The following is a 23,137-nucleotide window of genomic DNA, read 5'->3' on the forward strand; positions in this document are numbered from 1 at the left end:
ATCTATCTATCTATCTATCTATCTATCTATCTATCTATCTATCTATCTATCTATCTATCTATCTATCTATCTATCTTTCTATCTATATATCTATCTATCTAACTATCCATCTATCTATCTGAATACATTAAATATTAAGTTAAAAAAATCGACACTAAACAACTTTTAAAACTACCCACGTGCATTACACCACATCCATATATCATTATAATTTCCAGCTAAGAAAAAACAAAATTATGTGACGCAAAAAATAGAACAAAACGTATTTTTGTCAAACATAAACATTAGTGGCAAGTTATGGTTAACTTTGTTTCTACTCCTTATAAACTTAAATACTCGTATGTGTTCATTTCAGATTTATCCCTAATCCACTTTCTAACCCATAATGCTTCGCCTTTACATTGCTATCATACGAATTTTAATTGCTTCTCTGCTGATAGAAATCAATGTTACTTGTTTTCGATTGCCCATTTTCCAACAGTTTCCCTCAGCAAACACACATGTTGGGCGAATGGTTTACAAGTGCATTTCGAGGAAAATATAATAAATGAGTTTGATGGACCGACAGTTTAGATGAACATTACGGATAATGAATGGTTAAGACATCAATTTAAAACTCAATTGAGCTGAAGTTTTTTTGTTTGTACATTTTAAATAAATGTTAAATGCTACCAGTATTAACAACAACAATTAATACTTAAATGTCCTTAAATGTATGTTCGGAAAAAGGGCAGTTTGTACAAATAAGTATACTTTGCTCAGTAGCAAGAGGTCATTTGAATCTCATTGTCAAAATTATAGAAATACAAAGAAGACCTTTGTAAATAAAAACTTTTTACTTAAAAGTATTTAAATTACATTTTATTAAACAATTATATATACAAAATATTATGTGTTGTTTCTAGATAACGTGCGAATGATATGCATAAAATTTATTAAGTATTTTCAAGACTTCTTGTGGCCAATTTTATCGAATTATCTTGAAAAATGCGATCCATAGCTTGTACATAAGCTTTACAGAGACTGACAGACGGACATAGCTAAATCGACTCATAAAGTGACTCTGAGCCTATTGGTATACTTTAAGGTGTGCGTGTTGGACCAATATTTTTGGGTGTTAGCAACATCAGCACAAAAGCTTACGCTTTCTCGCATTCTATGCGTCTGTCAAAAATTAGAATTAATGTATTAGTATACTGAAAGTTACAAGCACAAAAGCGTAGTATGCCTTGACCCATAGAATGCTTAAAGTAGATATACTTTCTACTTTTATAAGCCTCATAAGCGGCGCATGATGAAATCAACAGATTTTGACATTGACATAAAACGCAAAGTAGGTACGATGATTATATAAATTGTAAAATTTTGTGGTCACTTCTATCTAAAACCGATTTTTTATTAAAAACCAAAAACGGTTCTGGATCATTAAATAAATCTCCAATAAAGAAAATATTAAAATTCTCGGATCTCCTTAATTTTTCTTCAAAACAAACATCAGCACAAACGCATAATACCCTCCCCACTATAGTGGTGTAGGGTATATATATCATGTTAAATTTTTAAAAACATAAAATCGTGTTTCTTTTTGTAAATACGAAAATGATCACTTAAATTTCGCATCAAAAATCAATTTTATGATTTGACTGTGTGATCACTTAAATGTTACATTTAAACTCAATTAGTTAATTTTCTGTGCTAGCTAAAGCGCACAAGCCCCGCTCTAAATCAGCTATATATAGTTTTTAAATAAACGTCTAATAAAAATTTATTTTTATATGATCAATTCTCTAAAGAGGTTTAATGTTTATTTTAAAGTTGGAATTTTAAAGCCAGATTCGATGTCTGGTTATTTGGACTTATTTCAATTTATTTATATGAAACAAAACTTAATATTTTAAAATATTTTTTTTTTCAATAAAATTTATGTAAAACTTACCTGCAGTGTATTAAACAATATAAATTTAATACAAATATGCAGTTATAAACAAATTACTTATTAATCAATTTAAATAAATATTAAAAATATTAAACAAACTTAAAACTTAAATTAATATGTTTGTAGATAAATATAATCAATCTCGTGACCAAAAATTTTTCTAACCACAAATTTCGAGTAATTTCTATGAAAATCACTCAAATCAACTGTAACGCCATTTTCTTCGTCTTGGGCCACAATGTGGTGATTGGTTGAGATTAAATCTTTTTTCTGCGTTTTCCACCCCGTTATTTATTTAACTCAATAGAATTGTGAAAAAAAAAACAATTTTATGACAAAGAGAATCCTGCGCGCATTAAGGCCAAGCAAAATACATACAATTACCGTTATTCATTGGGGTTTTTCAAATTTTTTATGTACATAATGTATATATACAAATGTATTTATGTACATATAATAAAAAATACATGTACATGTGTACGGAGAAGGCTCCATTTTGTCGGACAAATTCTGGCAATAAAATGTTTTTTTTTTTTTTTTTTTTAAATTTTGCTACCGTTAATATTTATTGTCTGGGTGAATTCTTTATTGTGGAAAAATATATGAATTTACTCTTATGTATATAGTTATTTATTTACATATATATACATACATATGTATGTATTTACATAGAAATGACACACGTACAATTAAATATACATTTTATATTTTAAATCTCCTTAGGCTTATGATTTAATTTTCCAGCAGAAATAAAAATCTTTGATGTCCGAAATTATAAAAAAAAATAAAAATCGACTGGGAAAGTGATTCCGAGCCAATTGGTATACTTTAAGGTAGAGGTAGGACCAATATTAGTCCCAGCACAAACTCACGATAGTGGCTACATCCGAAATACATACATTCGGATGTAGCTTGTCACTTATAGTTTTCTTCAAAATTAATTGTTTCTGATCAAAAACCTATAATCAGCGGTAACTTCATTAAAAAATTAGAGAATTTAAAAAAGAAGCTTATTTTGCTTAAAAATATATATGGTCGAGAACTTAAAATCGTTTGTAACTTCATTAAAACACGTTAAACTTGAAGAGGAGCTTTTTTTATCCTTCAAAAATCTATTGTTTCGGACGAAAATCTGAGAAAAAATAAATCACTTGTTAAAACAGTTTTGATATAAAAATGGTCATTGATCATTAATATGTTCCTTTAAAAATCCATATTTTTTTATTGAATATCGAAAAAATCTTAAATTTTCAGCGATTTTGTAAAAAGGGCTTTAAAATGAAAAAGTATATTATATATTATCATTGATCGTCATATTTGCTTTTAAATATGACCGTGAAGGGTCAAAAACCTTATAAACCTTAACTTCGTTAAAGCACGTTAAAAATGATTAAAAATTAACTTGTTTTATAGCTTGTAAACACGGTTCTCATTAATAATAAGAAGGAATGATATTACATTTTTCTTCGATATCCTACAAATTGAAATTCCTAAGTAACTTATTTTAAACTCCTTTAAATTTAATAACAAGTTTATTTCATGATCATTGATGACACATGTTCTACCCTAATCTGCATTTCGATCCAACGATTGTAGGTATTTTATATTACGATTGTAGCTACGCTTTTGTTAATTGTTATATTAGTAATTGAACGTCGATTCGAAATGCACAATAACAAAGTTGCCAAACATAGAGAATTTCTATTCGGATTGAATGTGTTTTCTAATATCAAGCTTTTCGGTCGAAAAATCTGAGAAACTGAAGCAGGAAATTCAGGAACCAAAGCTTCTTTTTAACATTAAGACCAAATTATTTATTCGATATTGAATATATTATAAACTCAAAACAAGTAAGAAATTATAATCGGACAAGGCCGACCATATAATATCCCATACCTTTTACAAAAATAAAATGTGATTTAGTTGTCATAATAATAAAGCATTAAGCTACGTTCACAATGCTAGAGTACTCCAGCAAATTGTCTTTCTGTTTCTTTTTATCAACAATATTTTAAATTTGACTATCTCTTTTAAAATAACTCCAAAGTGGAGTACTCTGTCATTGTGAACGTAGCTTTATGATTGGATTGTACCTTGCCTCTGATATACTTAAGTCGTTTATTGCTGAATAAAATTATGGGCATTTAAGTGAAATTTTGATGGGGGGCTTTTAATAGGGGTTAGGGTCATATGAGGCCCTATAATTATAGAACTCGTTAGGGCTATCAAGTCTAGTATAAAACTTGTATTTTTCAGCCTTTTGTCGAGATATGAACATATTGAAGATAATTATGAACTTAAAAGCCCTATTCGTCGGGTTCAGTTGTATGAGGGCTAGATGAAATTATGGACCAATCTTAACCATTTTCAATAGGTTTCGTCCCTGGGACAATAGAAGATCATGTACCAAATTTCATTGAATTATCTGCAAATCACTCAGAAAATGATTCTGAGCCGTTTGGTATACTTTAAGATGGGTATAGGACCAATATTATTGTGCGTTACAAACATAAGCACAAACCCAATATACCCTCCTCACTAAAGTGGTGTAGGGTATAAATAGCAAACCACAATATCTTACTATAAAAGGTCAATTAACATAAACAGTTCCTCCTGGTATGTCATCGATGAGTCATACCAACTTAGAGTTGGATCCTCCCCCTATTCACGTCGGGAAGGACCTTCGTGTATACGAAGAGTTCATACAAAGGTATGTATGTGCAGGATCCATTGGATTGTAGTTCGTATATAGCAGCTTTCAAGGACATTCAGGTTACCGTATGAATTTCGTTCTGTCGCGGAAAACAAGGCACAACAGGCTCAACGCCTACTGGTTCCACATAGAACTTGTCGTCCCCAATATATGCCCAGCATGTAGGCAGGGTTTTCATACACACATTCAACTGTCCAGCCCACACTACATTACTTAGCCCAATGGATTTATGGACTAACCCTGAAGAAGTAGCCCAATTTCTTGCCTTGGGCCTAAATATAGAACCACCGGCCTATTTTTAGGCCCAAGCTGTTACAACAACAACTATAAAATAAAACTCTTTTAAAAATATATATTTATTTTATTATTTCTTTTATTATCATCGTAAAAAAGACAAATTATATTTTTTCTTAATAAAAAAGAGAGAGAAAAACTTGATTCAAATTTATAATTTATTAAGTAGAAAGTAAATTTTTAGAGACTGGAATGTGGTCAAATTGTTTTGTAAAAAAGTAGAATATCAATTTATAAAAAAAATTGTAATTTATCAACTGCATAAAAAACAGTTAATATTTATAGTCATAAATCTAAAAAAAACTTAAATTAAAAAAAAAAAAACTAAAAAAGAACAAAATAACATAATTTTTTCGTTGAAAAAAAAGAAAAAAACATTTTAAACAAATTAAGTTTAAAGAAAAACAAAAACGAACAAACATTAAGAGAGATGATATTGTAGAAGACTTGCAGAATCTCAAAACAAGTATTTAAGAATTCATCATAAAACCTGCTATTAGAAAAAACATTAGCTTTTTATGAGACTGTTGTTTGTTGGTATGAGCAATAATTATAATTCAAAAGTTTTGATTTTTTTCACTTCAAGAAGTTTTGAAATCAACGTAATTCAGTCAGTTTGTCTGTTTTTTTGTATATTTTTGTTTCATTTTGGATGGGCGGTATACAACATATAGATATGATTTTGTGTTTTTAAGGTATTTCTTTTTACTTGTTTCTATTTGTTTTTTTGAATATAAAAAAGGTTTTTTCTTTGTTTAATTTAAAAATACATTAATTTTTGTTTCGCATTTCTTATAAGAAACAAACTTGAAAACAATGTTTGTTTAATTAATAACGGCTGCATTAATGTTCATTTATAACTTTTTGTTATGTTTTTACTCTTATCAAAACTTTTATTATATTGATCTAATAGAATTTTTTAGCCTGAGCCTCACTTCTGCTCCTGGAATTAAATAAAGAATAGTGTTAAAGAAATTTCGCAAAAGATTTATAGGTATTGTTTTCACATAACGTGCAAGTAGTTTAAGTTACAATTTTACTAGTATATTGTTATTGTAACAAAAACAAAATTAGTTTCTCAAAATACTCGCAGGTTATACGGAAACTACAAAATAATCAAAAGAAGAAAACTTACTTGAAAACAGTGTATAGAAAAACTAATAATAGCTGCACAGCCGTAACACTAAGGAACATTGTCACACCAACACAATTGCCAGTGGGGCAAGATGTCTGGCCTTGAGCTTGAGGAGAAGCTCCCAATCTAAAATTTTAACGTAATAAACAATTTAGTAACTTATGGTTTTATTATTGTTATAATTGCAACTTACTTTTGACCCACATGTGAAATACCCTGTTTCACTTGATTCATACCATCACGCATTTCCGCTATAACAGCCTGAATATCATAACCACCAACTGGCTGTACTTGACCACTAGGAGCACGTTGTTGATTTTGTAAAATGGTATCGGCTCTAGCGTGTATATCTCCGATAAGGGTGCGCAATTCTCTAGCGGTGGCCAACAAAGTGTTTTGATTTGCAATAAGTATGTCAACTTCTGGACGCGTTATTGTACCGGCTACTGGTGCTGGTGCTGCTTGACCAGCTACTGGTGGTACTGCAGCAGCTTGACCTGAAAGACCGCGTGATACCAGAGACAATGTGTTTTCTTGTCTGCCAATTACTTCGTCCATTTTACGAGACAATTCACGTATGTGTTCAAAGATTTGACTTTGACCTTGCCAAATTTGACGCAATTCACGTTGATTTTCCGATTCATAAAATTCTTCCCATTCTTCATCGTCTTTGTGCTAAAATTAACAAATGAACAAATGTTTAATAAATTTATATGTGGTTTATAATCTTAACACAGAAATATTTAAAAATAATGAAAATTAATAAGATTTATCAAGTTTTTCTTCTTAATTTTTCTACTTCAATAGCTATCGAAAATCTTTTAAATTTTGAAAAGTTAAGGTTAGTTTTAAAATTATACTAATTTTTCAAGACTTAAGTACTACTCCATGTCTTATGTGTTAACCTATAAAACCGGTTTTTATTCAACAAATCTTGTTTATTTATTTTTTTGGTTAAATCAGAAATGTATTAAAATTTCATTTTCTTTTAAAATGTATAAGGAAATAATTTCCACATCTAAAGATATAGCCATGTTTCATATAGATTATGTATTATAGATTATCTACCTATAAACTTAAATTCTTGCAAAATTCATTTATATATTTTTCTACTCACATCATCTGGATGATCTTTTTTGTATTCAGCTTTTTGTTTTTCTAATTTATCTTGGTATTCTTTGTACTCCTGTGAGAGTTTCTCATTGTCTTGTGGAACCTTAGTTTCGGTGGGTATTTGACCAGGTGGATGCAGAGATGTCGTCAAGAAGTGGAAGACATCGTGATCATCGGCCAAACCGCCTGTAGCAGCTGATAAACCAAAGTAACCGTTCTTGGGCAATTGCACACCATCAGCACGCAAACACATTTCATAGTCGTCATTGTTGTTGGTCATGCCATTGTGGAATAAAACAGTCAATACATTGTTGTAGTATTCGATGCGGGCACGTGTTGGGAAAGGTTTATTACGGAAATCACGTAAACAACCAGACAAGAGTTGAGTGGTGCCATCGTTTTGATGATCGAACTGTTTGGTGCCGTCATTGACCACAGCCATAATGTAAGGGTTATTGTGTTTATTGTCGTTATCGAATGAATCAAAGAATAAACCTAAACCATTCCAGCGGTCTGAGGAGCCAAAGACAGGACCGTTGTAGTCGCCCTTTTGTGTGGTATACCAGAAAGCCAAACCATCGGCACCAATGCGACCGCGACCGGTTACACGAAATACAATTTCAACTTCCCACCAGTCAAAAGTTGTGGGATTCTTAGTCCAGATGGCACCTTTTTGTGAACGTAATGATGGTGCTACACGCACACTTTCTGAGCTGGCAATAGCATCTGGAATTTGTTAAAAGTATTGTTAAAAATTTGACAAAAAAAATAAATGTAAACAATATTTTATTATTTGTAGTATATTCACATTCAGTGGCCACTTTTGCCACTCTGTCAACTTTTTTCTTTTCGTTCTACCATCTCTTTTACTCTAATGGATAATCGGATTAACAGGGGAGACAATTGCATTTTCTCTGACGTGTCTGTGTTGTCAAAACTAATGTTGTTATTGTTGTTGTATACTTACTACCACCGTATTCCCAGAATGGTACTGTTCCATCTTTTTGTGCTAGATATGGTGGCTTAAATGAATATTTGTATTCAAATCTACGATGAACACCAACTGGACTGGGAACAGGATTCACTTGACCATTGGTATTTAATACCAAAATTGGTAAAATTAACAAAAAAGAACGTAGGAGAAACAATCCGGTCGCTGACATTTTTCTATTTGACACATACACCAAATTTAACAGGGTGTTCAATAAACTAATATTTCCATGCTGTCATTCATTACTTTTTGCTGCTTCTTCTTATGAAGATAAAAATAAAAATATAGCTGAAAGTGATAGCTCAATAATTTTGTTTATTTTTATAAAAAGTTAAAGCAAATACCTAACTAATAATATATTTGAAAACTAAGTGATGTAAATTAAATTTTAATATGTATTTCTAGTTAAAATTACATATTGTAAATGTATGTAGAAATGTAAGCGAAAAATATTATTGTATACTTTTAGGAGTTTTGTAAATGATAAGATTTTTTTTTTTTGAAACTTCATTTTCGCAACCGACAAAATTTCACTAATATCCATCATACATTTTAAATTCAAACTAGGAAATAAATCGTAACTGTTATTTGTTAATTTTATTGTTTTTCTCTTGCAAACTAACGATATCTTCAAATAAAAATCATAAAATTTTTTGTATTAAATTTTTTATTTTATTAAAAAAACACGCACTTAATAATATATAAATAAACTATAGAATCTTAAAGAAGTTTAAAAAAATATATTAACAAATTTTTTCATAATTTATAAATTAATAGTGCAAAAATAGATACAAAAATATTATTCGAAAACCATAATAGAGTTTCTTATAAGTTGCCAAGGAAAATAAAATTATATCTAGTCAAATTTATTTTAAGAAAATAAGCAAATTTGGGCCCACAAAATTGGTAATCTTTAAACAATTTTAATCACTCCAGCAAAAAAGTAATGACCTGTACTTATTCAAGTACTTACTTTTCAGGGATTATTATATACCGCCTGTATTACTAAGAAGAAGTCTAGATACTTTTACAAGATACGCTACGCAATTTATTTCTTCTAAAAAATAATACTATTTATTTATTATGATCATAGTAAGATCTTAATTAACTCCCTACTTGTAAGCGATCGTGGTAAGTACTTGCATCCAATGTGATCACCGTGTTGAAATTATTTAATATAGATTGTGTAAGTAAATTTTAGCATTAGCAGTTGACCTTTGTAGTTATAAACTTACAACATACAAATTAGTTATACTCATTTTAAAATTTAAATAATCTCAACAATTATACAACAAAAGTTTGGAGTAAATTTTCAATGTTTCAATTAAATGGTTCATCGGTTATAAAATTCGTTTATAACCCTTTAACATACATATAGTTATGAGGATTACCAACCTTAAGATAGACTTTTTCTTATTTATCAATTCGAAATATGTAGTATTAAATCAGTTATATTAACTCCAATTGCATGTATTTTTATATTAAAAAATATCATAATTAAATCACTAAGTGATTGCTAATATTAAAAAGAAGACAAAAAATATTTTCATAAATGAAAAACTCTATCTAATACTAATTACTTTTTTTCTCTTTTCCAATTATTTCATCTAAAATAACTTAAAACTAATTTTAAGTAAAGGGATTAGAAGGAAAACAAAATTAACAAGAACTAGAATTTAAATTAAAAAAATATACTTTAATATATATTAATAATAATAATAAAAAAAATCATGTATACTAATTAATTAGTAGAAAAAATATTAAATAAATCAAATACATTTTTATCTAATGAATTCGAACACACTTTGCAAATTATTTAAGATTACTTTTTCTCAAACAGTAGGTGGTGTTGCAGTGGCATAAGTTAGTAAATTAAGTGAGAGTGTAGATAATGTTTAAGTAAATTGTTAGATAGTTCGTTACTTTAAGTTTTCAGCAAAATATGAAGATAATTTGTTGAAATATAAAAGTGAATATGTTTTCAAGTTACACTGGCTTAAATGTATAAACAAGCCTCCTTTAAAAAACGGGAGAGCAACAAAATATTTAAATAATTTTGTAAAAAAATTGTATAAAATTAAGTTAAAATTATTCGCTGGTGAAAAGAATATACATTTTTTTTAAGATTTTATGCAACAAAAATAAATATTTATGTATGTATGAGTGAAAGAGTGTGTATGTTTGTACGTGTTTGATTGGCGACTGTGAATAATTAACATTTGAGCTTAATATACTTGGTATAAATACAAATGAGGGTTTTTCATTTAACTTATGTTTTTTTTAATGTTTATATACTTGTATTGAATGTATTACTAATATGACTAATTAATGGTTCTGTTCCTAATTATAGTTATTTTGAAAGTAGTGATAGTAGTCGAGTGGTAGTTTCTTCCTGTTTTAAGTAAAAGAATACAGAGTTTGTTTTAAACAACTATTTTTTTTTGTTATTTTTTTAGGAATCCATTGTTTGTTGTGATTAATAGCTGAATTTTTAGGCGGTAGAAAATACATTTCTTAAATCATCTTCATACACTGCTATCAAAAGCATTAGTAAAACACCACTTGCCATGCCCAAAATTTGTAAAGCAAATTGTTGCAATGACTTATGAGCTGCCGATATTTCTGGCATCTGCAAAAACAAAATAAGTATCATAAAGGTACTTATATAAAACAACATATTTTAAGTCAATTTCTACTTACCATATCTACCATGGCTATGTATATAAAAAGTCCTGCAGCTGCTGCAAACATCCATTGAGCAGTTTCATGTGACTGTCCAAAAACAATACCAAATATCATGCCTATAAAACTCAATACACCAGTGAGGAGATTATAGTAAACCGCTGACTTTACCGACATGCCAGCTTTCATTAATATTGCAAAATCTCCCAACTCGTGTGGTAATTCATGACAAAAAACGGCTAAAGCTGTAGAAAATCCACCGGCCATATTTTCAGCAAAGGCAGCGCCTAAAAAAGATATGAATTTAAGAATGCTTAGTTATTATATAGAACTAAATATAAAATTAATTAAGAATATTTAACACCTTTTTTCTATACATACCTATTGCCATGCCATCAGTGAAATTGTGCAAACCATCACCCATAATAATCATCCAAACAACAGCACTTAAAGATTCCGGAGGTGAGTGAACATGACCATGTTTATGTGAATGACCATGATGAGATGATTCATGTTCTCGCAGAATAATAGTAACAGTATTGTCATTGGGCAATTCTTTGCCATTCGTTGCTCCAGTTACGGTATTAATAGCACCACTACAATCACCTACAATATTTCCATCTAAATCGGTAGATACAGTATTATTATCAGGCACTGCATGACAATGACCATGTTGATGCTGCTGAGTGTTTTGCTGCTGCTGTTGTTGATGATCATTATGATGATGATTATGATTGTGTACATTGTGATTTCTTTCGGCTAAGGGAGCATAATTATTTTGAGATGTTGAGAGTAATGATTGTGTGACATTTTCGCCACCTTCCGTATCAACTTTTCCATTGCGACCATTATTTTCAACATTTTCACAAGACTTGGTAGGCATATGCAACCACACATCATTTTTAGTATCCATAGCAATGTCATCATAACAATACGGATATGAACTGTACTTTGATTTGCAAACTTTATCGCCAGCCACAGAATTGTTTAGAGACGAATCGGGATCCCTCATAACTTTAGCTCTGGAAGGCTGGTTGGCCTCCTTTTTGGCCAGGCTTTTACGCCATTCTGATATCATGGTCAAGCCATGTTCGGTTATATAAAAGAAAATAATGCCACCCATACAAGTAAGACCTTTAAAGATCATATTACGTTCATTTTGACCAGCAAGTGACTGTGAGAAAATTAAAAGAGAAAAATAAGCAAAAATCACTTTATATAGATTCTAAAACTTACATGGGGCAACAGATGAAGCAGAGCATCACCAATCATAGTACCAACAGCCAATGCTACCAAAAATTGTATGATGTGTTTATAAAAACGTGAATTCATAAAAGGTATAATTGCTACACCAACTAAACCAAGAATACTGCATGCTAAAACTGAGCTAAATGCATAAATCCAAACTAAATGAAAAAAAAAAAAAAAAAACAAAATATTAGAAATTGATTAAATTTGTTTAGAAATAATTTGTATATTTACCCCAGAGTATGTCTTTATTGTTCTCTTGAAAATGTTGCATTTCATGTTCATCGATTTCCCGTAATAATTCTTTTGTTATACAACCTGTATTGGCCGATGATAGTTTATATAACAGCACTGGACACACATTTACGATATCTTCTTGGCTGAGAGCATAATCGAAATGTTCATTTTCACTATGCTCTGAAGTATTTGAATGAGTACAACCTTCAGAGTTGGTGTTTGTACAATTTTTAGAAATTTCTTCGCTGTCATGTTGTTGCTGATGATGATGATGATGTTCATGTTCATGTTCATGTTGATGATGGTGATGATTATTATCACTATTATGATTATGATGATCATGTAATGGAGGATTGTGAGGCTTAATATAATGCACCAAATTTGAATCAGCAATGCACTAAAAAAATAAATAATTATGATTTTTAAAATTTTGCCGTTTTTAGTCAAAAACATTTATTGTGTTAACTGTAACCTAAAAAACTCTCTTCTAAAATTATTATAAAAAGGTACATAGTACTTTTTGGCAAATAATCTAAATAAATGTCTACATATGTTCATGTACAAATATACAAATGTACATAAATATGTATTTGTTTTGTTTACTATTTGTAGTTAATAACTAGGACAATAATACCTGTCTATAGATAATGAAATAACATTTGTTATTTATAGCGTTTATAATAATAGAATATTTAAACTTACGGTTTCATTATCATTATTGTTATTATTATCATGTTTATGTAATTGCTGCGGCAGCAGTTGATGTAATCCCAATTTATTTAACATTCGTTGAAAATCTTGAACATTTATTGTATCATTACCGCTACCGAATTCATTAAATATTCTTTTTAAGAATGCTTCTGTAATTTCGGGTCGATTATGCGAAGAGTCATTGTCATGACCGTGACCTTGGTCGCTTGAATGTCTCTTTGTTCTTCGTCGTCGACGATTATCACTAGATGATGTGGCATATGCAACGGTGGTTTCTGTCACTGGAGTTTTCGATGAAACGGAGTTGGACAAATCATTTGCATTGTAAACAATTGCATTCAATTGTGTATACTCCGTGTTTAGGTTTTGGGCAGGAAATAATGTTTCAACATGTTGTTGGCATGGCAAATGATCTGCACACAACAGACATACCACACAAACAGCCATTATATGACGAGCCATGATGCATGCTTTTTTTCAATTGTCCACACTAATTTATTAAAGATGAACAATTAAATTTTTTGCAAAATTCAACAAAGCCCAGGAACTTTTCTTCTTACTTTAAGTAAATTAATAAATTATTATTTAAACTTTTCTTTATTTTTAAATTGTCAGCACTCAATTAACAAGTGTTTTAGCTGCTAGGTAGAAGTAGAGATAGAGTCTGTTAGTTACATACAAATCAGTTTCATAATCATGTAGTTATTCGTGAAAATAGAATCTGTAAGTAAAAATTAAAAAAAAAACAAAATTAATTAAAATACAATTTATACATATGTTGTTTTTTCTGTTTTTTAAATAACTATACATAACCATATATAGTAATAATATATATAAGCAATTGTAAAACACTATTGACAACCCACATTCATTTAAAGAGATATAATACAATTGTATCATGTAATATTCTTTTGATCTATAACACAAAAGGATTGTGTTGAGAATTTCCGGTTTAACGAGTATTCATTGGAAAAAAATTAATTTCAAATAAATTAAACAAAACTATTTAAATTTACTTTTTTGAAACAAACAAATGTTTTAGAATATTTGTGCCAATTATATACGGTGGGCGATGATAAGCGTCGATAACAAATGACGTCCGAACATGTGCAAAGCACTACACCAATTCACAGCCCAGTTTAAATAAAATGATTTTAAATACGCATAATTGTGTTGCTAAAAGAGGTACGCGAAAAACAAATCATGATGACAGCAGCTTTAAATTTCATCAATTGTATAGAATGTGTGTAAAAAAATTACGCATATACCTGTTTAGAGTGTTAGAAATTATTACCTGTACAATAATTATTTACAAAAAAATATTCGTTTATCTTTATGAACAGATTTAAGGGTAGCAGCTGTTTGCATACATATTTATGTACTTTTATGGAATTTATTTAGTTTTATTGAAGGTATTTTGACTGATTTCAATACTTTTTAAGTACCACTTTTCCAAAGGTGAGTTTATAATTCCCACCGTAAAGCATATCGTTGATGGACGATTCCTAGGACTAATTATTGATTTGATTCTAAATTTTAGATTTTCTTGCTATTTTATTAATAAGAGCTACAACTTGCACTCAAGCAAAGTACAAGTTTTTATCAAGAATTCGTTTTTTCTAAGAAATCTAATCAAAATTATATTTTTCATTTAAAATATATATATTTTTCAAAATTATATTGTACTTTATTTTATTACATATTACATAAGTGAATACAATTGAAAATCATTACGAAGTTTTTGTTGAACAGTTTTTTATGTAGAATTTAAGTTTAATATTAAAAAATGGAATCAAATTAAATCAAACGGAATAACATCCACATAAATAACACTATTCTAAATGAAATGTATGAAAAGAATAATCTACAATGAAGAATTTTAACTGTTTGACTTCTACAGTGGTTTCAATATGTTAAAACAAATTTGTTTTTAATTTTTCTAAAATATTTTTAAGGAACTGGTAAAACTGATAATATTTCCTTGAAAAAGAAACAATGTTATTTAAGAACAAAATCTTACAAAACTAGAATTTAACTAACATTCAATCTGTTAGCTCAAATTTACAAATACAATACATCCTTTTCTGTATAGGAGTTTTATTTAATATTAAACTTAAATTTTAATTTTAAAAAATTTATAAATATTATTGTTTTATAACAAATTTACACTTATTTAATTGCATATAAATTACAATATAACACATTTAATGAGCTAGAGGTGAGTATTTAAATATTATTTTGATTTAAATGTTCCGTTAATATTTTGAAACGTTTTTAATATGCTCATATGTAAATTAACACTGCAAAAAGAAAATGGTAAAATTATAAAAATCTAAAATAAAAACGCAAAAATTATTGATAAAACTTATAGAATTTTTTTTTGTTAAAAAGTTAGATGTTGAAGGTAAAATTTGTTTATTTTATTTTTTTCTATTTTTATCGGAAATAAACTTAAATGCTACATATTAAAATTACGTTATAAAACAGAAAAACAAAAACAAAATGTGGTTACACGCGATGCTAATTTGAACAATGAACAATTACGCAGGATACATACATCAAAACTACCGTATGAAAATAACTTTTGTATGTTTGATTGTTTTCACAAATAACTTTTGCACTTCCACCCAAACTAAAAGACAACCACCCACTTGTACGTACAACTGAACGACTGACATAATGAATGAATAAATGATAAAAACTATCAAAACAAAATAGAAAAAAAATTATTATAACTACTTGTGTGACATACCAAAATCAAAAAAAAATAACAAACATTTTGTTAAGCCGTTATTTTAGATTTTTTTTTGAAAATATTGTTGCTAATGTTGTTGGTGGTTTTTTCCAAATTAACATACTAAAACATTTCAAGGGCAAGACAAAGTTTGTTATGCAGACAATGTTTTTACAAAAGTAACGTACACAAATTTGTAACATTTTTGGAAGACAACAAGTAGCGGTCGTTGTACACTAAAACAAAGAAAAATTTTACATGTCATTAATTTATTGAGCTAAAAATATATTTATTTCTCTGTTTGTTAAAATTGCCCGAAATAATGGCGTAACCAAAAAAAAAAAAGAAGAATATTATTTGAAGTGTATCTGTTTTACTGTTTTGGTAACAGTTCAAGTATGTTCATTTCCGATTAGGAGAAGCTAAAAGTTATTGATATTAAGAACTACCGGAGTTTTTACCAAATTCCCAAAAATATTTTTGTATAAGTAATTATTGTTATTGTGTTCTGGAAAGTTGAATACGTGTTGGGTAGGTATCATGGTGACCCTGTCAACATTCTGGGAATATGATGGGGACGTCTCGATCTATGTGGGACCAGTAGGCTTAGTGCATATTGCTTCATACTGATCTCAGTTTTGCCAAACTGCTGTTTATAAATTACGATTCAAGGAATCCTGTATGCAGTATGCAGATGCTTATAATTTCTAACTTTTACCTAAGTATCTCCCGAATCTAACACAGCACCTGCACTAGTAGTGTGAATTTGTAGATTGCCGATTTTAAGAACAACCAAATTCTTCTTATATTCGTTACTAACTCATGTAGTATTTACGTTTGTATTCTTAGTCGAAATCAAGAGCCTATTCTTAGTCAAACTAAAGAAAATACAAATAATTCTTGACTTCGCGTAGTTTTTGCGATTGTATTCTCTGTCGAAATAAAGAAACTCCCAATACTTTTTGATTTCGTAAAGTATTTACGATTGTATTCTTAATCGAACTCAAGAACCTCCGAATATTTTTTGACTTTATGTAGTACTTGCAATTGTATCCTTAGTTGAAATCAAGAACCTCCGAATTCTTCTTGACTTCGAGTAGTATTCTTAGTCAAAATCAACAACCTCTGAATTCTTCTTGACTTCGTGTAGTATATACAATTGTATTCTTAGTCGAACCCAAGAACCTCTGAATATATCCTGACTTTGTGTAGTTTGTGTGGTAGCTGCGCAGATTAAACAACTAATCGTAGAACGAATAGACACTGAAATTAACAAGAAAACTCGCCAGAAAACGGCAATAGAATTCATTTTGCTTTCATTCTGTTGTCCAGCTATTGCCACCAACACCTCTCGAATAATTATCGTTGAACAATCGCCTCTCGAATAATCATCGTTCAATGATCACCTCCCGAACCACATCGTACACTTAAGTAGACTATAAGTAGTTTGAGGATTTCATAATAAAGCTTTGTTCCGAAATATACATCACATTTTAAATATTTGTGTTTTCATTTAAAAGAAGCAGACCTTTGAACTGAACCTGGACAGGCTGAGTCATACCCCAGCTGGAAAAATAAACTGCATTACAGTCCGTAAAAAAACCGCTGTGCTAAAAGCTTAAATATTAATTTATGTTAAACTGCAAAGATTTGCGGATATTATCCGGGAATTTCCAATAATTTATAACATAAAGTATTACTCAATTTCTACGAAATAAAATTTTCACTTTTGACCCAAAAGTTCTACCTGATTTAAAAAAATGCGTAAAAACTAACAAACCATCTAATTGATTTAACTAAACATCAATTTAAACTTGCGGTCAAAAAAATGAAAATTTTATTTAACAATTATATTAAATTAATTTTGATTGAACTTAATTTAAAAAAATAAATCAAAGATTTGTTTAAAAAAAATAGTTTATTTGCTGTTATTAAATATCGGCCAAACCTTTATCATTGTAATTTAATCAATAAAAGTCTACAGAGCTACTCAAAGCAATTAGAATACAACAAAATAATTAATTGGTCAAGTGTACATATTTGTCCTCTTTATTTTTGTTTGTAAAAATGTTAACTATCTTTTTATATTGTTTTAAGTTTTATTTTTTTTTTTGCTTTTTTTATTCAATCATGATGTGTAATCATTCATGCATTCGATTGATCGTAAGAAACAAAAAGAGTTTATTGAATTTTAATTTGTATGCAAAACACACAATTGTAAGAAATTTAAATTTCAAATAACGTATTATAGGCAAAAAAAAAAATGTCAAATGAACTCTCATACATACATATGCATGTAAGAAATACTTACATTGTTTTTTTTATAAAATATTTGTTTTTACTTTTATTTACTTGGTACTCAAATAATTAATAATATAATTAAAATCATTATTACCAAAATTGTTGTTTACTCTTATAAAAACACTTTTAAAAATTTTATATTTAAATAAATAATATTTTCCTATTACTAACGGTAAATATATTGATAATTATTATTTATCTGTTAAATAATATGCTGTGTTTTAAATTATTAATTTTTTTTATATTTAATAAATTCAGCACTTTTTATTTTAAAGCATTGTAAATATATATGTATGTATTTGCGATATTCGAAACTGTTTTGTATTTTATTGCATATTTTTTTCCTTTTTGTATATTAATTATGTACACGTTTTTATTTTAATCAATTTTATTTAAAGCCTTTTATAAATTATTTTATCAGCGATGTGCTCAACTTGCAAATTCTATATAAACTAAAAAATTTCAAGTGTTTTACATGTCATTTTATAGTCCCTACAGAATTATATTTTGAATCAACATAATTTTGATAAAAATTAAAATACCTTAATAAAAATTCGACAAAGTGTTTAGTTAAGATTTAAATTATTTAATTAAGCATAAAGAATTATGAATAAGTATAAAGATTAACTACTATTATTAACAATAGAAATGTTAAAAAACGAATACAATAGAAAAATTCAAATAAAATGTAAATTTTTTTTAAGAAAACTATCAATAAATGCACTATGTTAATTATTAATTCAAAAACATTTTCTAAACTAAAAGATTAATGAATTTTTTTAGAAATATTAATACTCACGAATACTTTACGCATATTTGAATAATATTACATCATCTAAATTATTTGCTCTTATTTATTTTACATTCTAATTTTATACATATTTAGAACGTAATTCAAAATTATTAAAATAAAAAAAAATTAAATTACCGGAAATACGTTTTAAATAATTTTTTAATAACTTTACTAACATTTAATACAACCATTCAATTTATAAAAACAACTTAGATTAATACACAATAGGTCTGTTCGCATAATCTATAATTTGTAACAATTTGCAGCAATTGTTACTGGATTCAGTTCGCGTAATTTTGAAAACTTGCAACGAGAGAGTAAGAAAGCGATAAAAATGACAGTTCGTTAATAGAGAATTTTCCAATTTTACTGGATATTTTTTGATCAGTAAAAAATATAAAGTAGTTTATGTCGTTTTATTTAAAAGTTTTTTGTAAAATATAAAGAAAAACTAGTATTAAAACCCAATGCTTTTAAAGATAATACACTATTGAAATAAACATGCGCTTTGTATATTCACAAGTGTTATCAACTTGTGATTTTACAATTGATTTTGATTGAAATTATATTTAAACTTTTAAACCCTACTTTAAACAGAAAAACTACAAATATGAGCAACAATCACAAAACCACGCTATTAGTTTCACAAAAGACTACTTACTAAAACACTAGATTTTTAAATTTTTTATGTAAAATGATTTATTACTTTAAACGTTTATAGAGCCAAGTAAACACTCATGTATATATGTGTGTACGTGTTCAAATATTACTTGTTTACCTTTATTATCTACCTATTCTAGTTTTCGAGGTATCTGCTTTACAACTACACACACAATGGAATAAAAACATGTGACCTGTTTGCACAGCTTTCTAGTATTTCAAATATATATTATAGAGCTTAAGTAAAGAACCAGCTATTAAGATAAATTTTTGGTTTTCGAGTTATTTCTCTTTAAAAAGATGCAAACAACAGTCTATTTTTAGACACATGAACACATAAGTGTATGATTTTTACATTTGGCAATATATACAAAAACTTGTGAAATTTTAATGAATAAAGCAAGTACAGTAAATACATACATATGTATGTATGTAGCTGCTTTATATGTGTATATCTCATTGCCCAAATTAATAAATAATTTGTATATAAAATTTCAGTTCGAACTTTTTTTTTAAATATTATGTAAACACTAATAAGAGCTCATTTTTGGGTTCCTTGTTACAAAGGTTTCAATTTTGAAGATCGAGTATGATTCCCGCTAATATCTCGGCATCAACTAAAAATTACAAAAGAATATTTTAGAAGAACTAACATTTTTACATTGAAGTGCATTATTTAGAGGTTAATAACGAATGTTGTTGTTGTAACAGTTCAACTGTTGCCGATAGTTTTTCCTGGGGAAAAACTTTCGGTTGATACAGTTTTCGCTGGGTTGACAATCTTTGACCTAGTATGGGTCGTTCCGGAGCAAAGATCCAATTGTCGTGGGAACGAATAGCGAATGTCAAAACCTTTGGATACACTAATATACTTTAATATACTAAATTTCAAATATTTTAGATTTCAATTTATAAATATTTAGCAAAAGTGCAATTTATGGAATTATTTTTATTTATACTTCATGTTAATATTTGTTTTGTAAGCAACATGTCTGTTAAAAAAAATAAACAGCTTTAAGTCTGTTAGACTGCATTTTCAAAAATAGGTACATAATGCAAATTAAATTATTTAAAAAATTACATTTCCGTCAGTGATGCCCAGTTTGCAGTGATTTCCTTTAGCTATTTATGATTTCCGCAAAATTATCTATCATTCGTCTTATTACTATTACGCGTAAAGTATTTGCAAATATTAACTAAATTGGCAACACTTATGATGCGATGAAATGGAAAGAAATTTTAAACAAATATGGAAATATGTTTATGATTTATTTTTAAACTTTGTCATTCGTAAAACACACTAAAATTATGTTACAAAATCAAAAACCATGCCATGCATTCACATCTATCTATCCATCCACGCACAGTACGAAAATAGCATTTAATTGTTTGTTATAACTTACCTTATTTTAAATAATAAGAACGCAATGCTGTTCCCAATATTACTCTATAACGAATTATATTCCAATTTTTTCTCTCTTAATTAATTAAATAATTAACAAAATTTGCATTTTTATCGTAACACCAAAAAGTTATACTTTATTTTATGTACGACGATGTATGTTATTTGAAACTTTATTTCTCGGCGTGTCTAAATGTTTTCCACCATTATCAACATTTTTCTTTTTCTCATTATATACTACATACTACGAACTTTATCGCATATTATTTATTTTTCCTACTTTTTATTTGCTAATTCGTTGTACTTTCAAGCATTAGCAATTGTCTGCTTTATGAGTGTTTTCGGCTATTTTTTATGATCGATTTAGTAACGTAGTTTAAGAAATTTATTTAATTCAGTTCTAATATAGTTTTATTTTAGAAAAATATGTTTTTTTTAATATTTAACCTATATTTTACCGCAACAACACAGAATTAAGAAGACACACAAACAGAGCCCTGCGCCGACAAATATTAACGACGGCGGCGACTGACACTAAATATATCGGCGGCGGCTTAAATCGACTGTAAGCCGGCTAAGTTTTCAATTACGTTTAGTTTTTAAATTTTCAACGATTTTATATAAAAACCGAATCCGAGAGATCAGAAAGTGGGATTTTGGAAGCAAATATATTGTTTATAACAACAAAACAGAGCAAGCTCAAAAGTTGTGTGAGAATAATTGCGATAATAAAATCTAACGTTTATAATGTTTAAATGAAATATCCAAAAGTTTTAATCATATAAAATGATCGGCTAACAACATAAGCGGCATTAAGTAGGGAAAGGAAATTTTGCAGGGTAAATTTTGGGACGTTCCTAATATTAGGATGTCATTGCGGGATTATCCAATCCCGAGTAGGAGGGTTTAACCTGGAACATCTGCCAGATATCTAGTTCGTAGGTACATTTCATCAGGGAGACAGACAGAAACCTACTCGGTGCCCATTTATATATTTATTTTGTTTATTTTTAGCTGGTATGATTTTTTTATGTGTGTGAAGATGTCTAGAGTGGTAGCAAGAACCACCCCCATCCGGCGAGCTCCAATCCCGGCAAACGCGAGCATACCAGCGCCGCTACCACTCTGGCAACACCAGTTTCTTTTGTTTTGTTTTGGTATGGTTACACCATACCAAACATACATCACCACTACACTGCATTTAAAATATTTTTAAAATAATTAAATATTTTGTATTTCATCATACATAAAGATTATACCCGTTAATTTTAAAAAAAGGTTTGTTTGCTATTAAACTATTAAATTCAAATTAAAAAAAGAAATATATTTATATTGACCATTTTTATATACACAATATTTCTGGTGTTTATGGCTTCATGGAAATTTTTTAAATATCTGGCTGATTTATTTGGACGTTTGAAGATGTAAACATGCTGCAAAGTGTCTGTTTAACAATAGTTTATAAAAATCACCTTCTTATATATAATATATAATAAGAATCATATTTCATTCATTTTGTACTTATTTATGTTTATATCCATTTGCTTAATTTTTTTAATAAAAGGTCTGTTTTATATAAACTATATGTTCCACCAAGCATAGTAGATGCCAATGTAGTTCTTACAAAATTTGAGGTTCCTAACTATAAAAGCTTTCCAGTCCATCAAAGTTTGCCTTAAATATTTATATTGATACAAAAGTAGACTATAGTTTAGACTATAGTCTGGACTACAGTCTATTCTGCAGTATGCACTATATCTAAGTGCATAGACTGAACTAAAGTTTAGCCTGTAATCTAGACTATAGTCTATTCTATAGGCTGGTCTAGTTTATAATTTGGACTATATTTTAGTCTAAGTCTGCGCTATAGCATAGTCTGGACAATAGTCTTGTCTGTATTCAGTAATATAGTCTATAATAAAGGCTGAATTTTAGTCTATTTTGTGTTTTGAGTAGTCTAGTTTGCGTGGAAATTAAATCCGTCAGTCGACCAGACAGAAGAAGGTAATGCTGGAAACATTTGAACTTTGACAAGTTTAGTTTTAACAATGTGGATATTGCATTGTTTTTTATATAAAGCAAACTCATAACCAGCTTTTTTAGCAAATCTTCTTGCAAATTATCAATATATTTTCAGAAATTCCTCGCATACAGATTTTTCTACAATCAGGAAGCTGAGTGTCTAAT

At 28.6% G+C, this 23,137-nt stretch overlaps 2 protein-coding genes across 2 annotated transcripts; both read right to left on the reverse strand.

Annotated features, from left to right (window-relative positions):
* Positions 1 to 5,473: 5,473 nt before the first annotated feature.
* Positions 5,474 to 8,383, reverse strand: LOC111685308 (protein ERGIC-53). The gene is made up of 5 exons (XM_023447566.2): positions 8,159 to 8,383; positions 7,196 to 7,917; positions 6,272 to 6,753; positions 6,079 to 6,204; positions 5,474 to 5,886 (listed from the first exon to the last, which is right to left on the reverse strand). The coding sequence occupies exons 1-5, from the start codon at positions 8,352 to 8,354 to the stop codon at positions 5,850 to 5,852; spliced, it is 1,563 nt and encodes a 520-aa protein (XP_023303334.1). The 5' UTR covers positions 8,355 to 8,383; the 3' UTR covers positions 5,474 to 5,849.
* A 1,474-nt stretch (positions 8,384 to 9,857) lies between these two features.
* Positions 9,858 to 21,466, reverse strand: LOC111685307 (zinc transporter foi). The gene is made up of 7 exons (XM_023447564.2): positions 20,952 to 21,466; positions 13,052 to 13,781; positions 12,347 to 12,746; positions 12,101 to 12,270; positions 11,246 to 12,038; positions 10,883 to 11,151; positions 9,858 to 10,811 (listed from the first exon to the last, which is right to left on the reverse strand). The coding sequence occupies exons 2-7, from the start codon at positions 13,520 to 13,522 to the stop codon at positions 10,674 to 10,676; spliced, it is 2,241 nt and encodes a 746-aa protein (XP_023303332.2). The 5' UTR covers positions 13,523 to 13,781; positions 20,952 to 21,466; the 3' UTR covers positions 9,858 to 10,673.
* Positions 21,467 to 23,137: the final 1,671 nt, after the last annotated feature.

This window comes from Lucilia cuprina, chromosome 5, assembly GCF_022045245.1.
Source record: "Lucilia cuprina isolate Lc7/37 chromosome 5, ASM2204524v1, whole genome shotgun sequence".
In the NCBI taxonomy this organism is placed as follows: domain Eukaryota; kingdom Metazoa; phylum Arthropoda; class Insecta; order Diptera; family Calliphoridae; genus Lucilia; species Lucilia cuprina.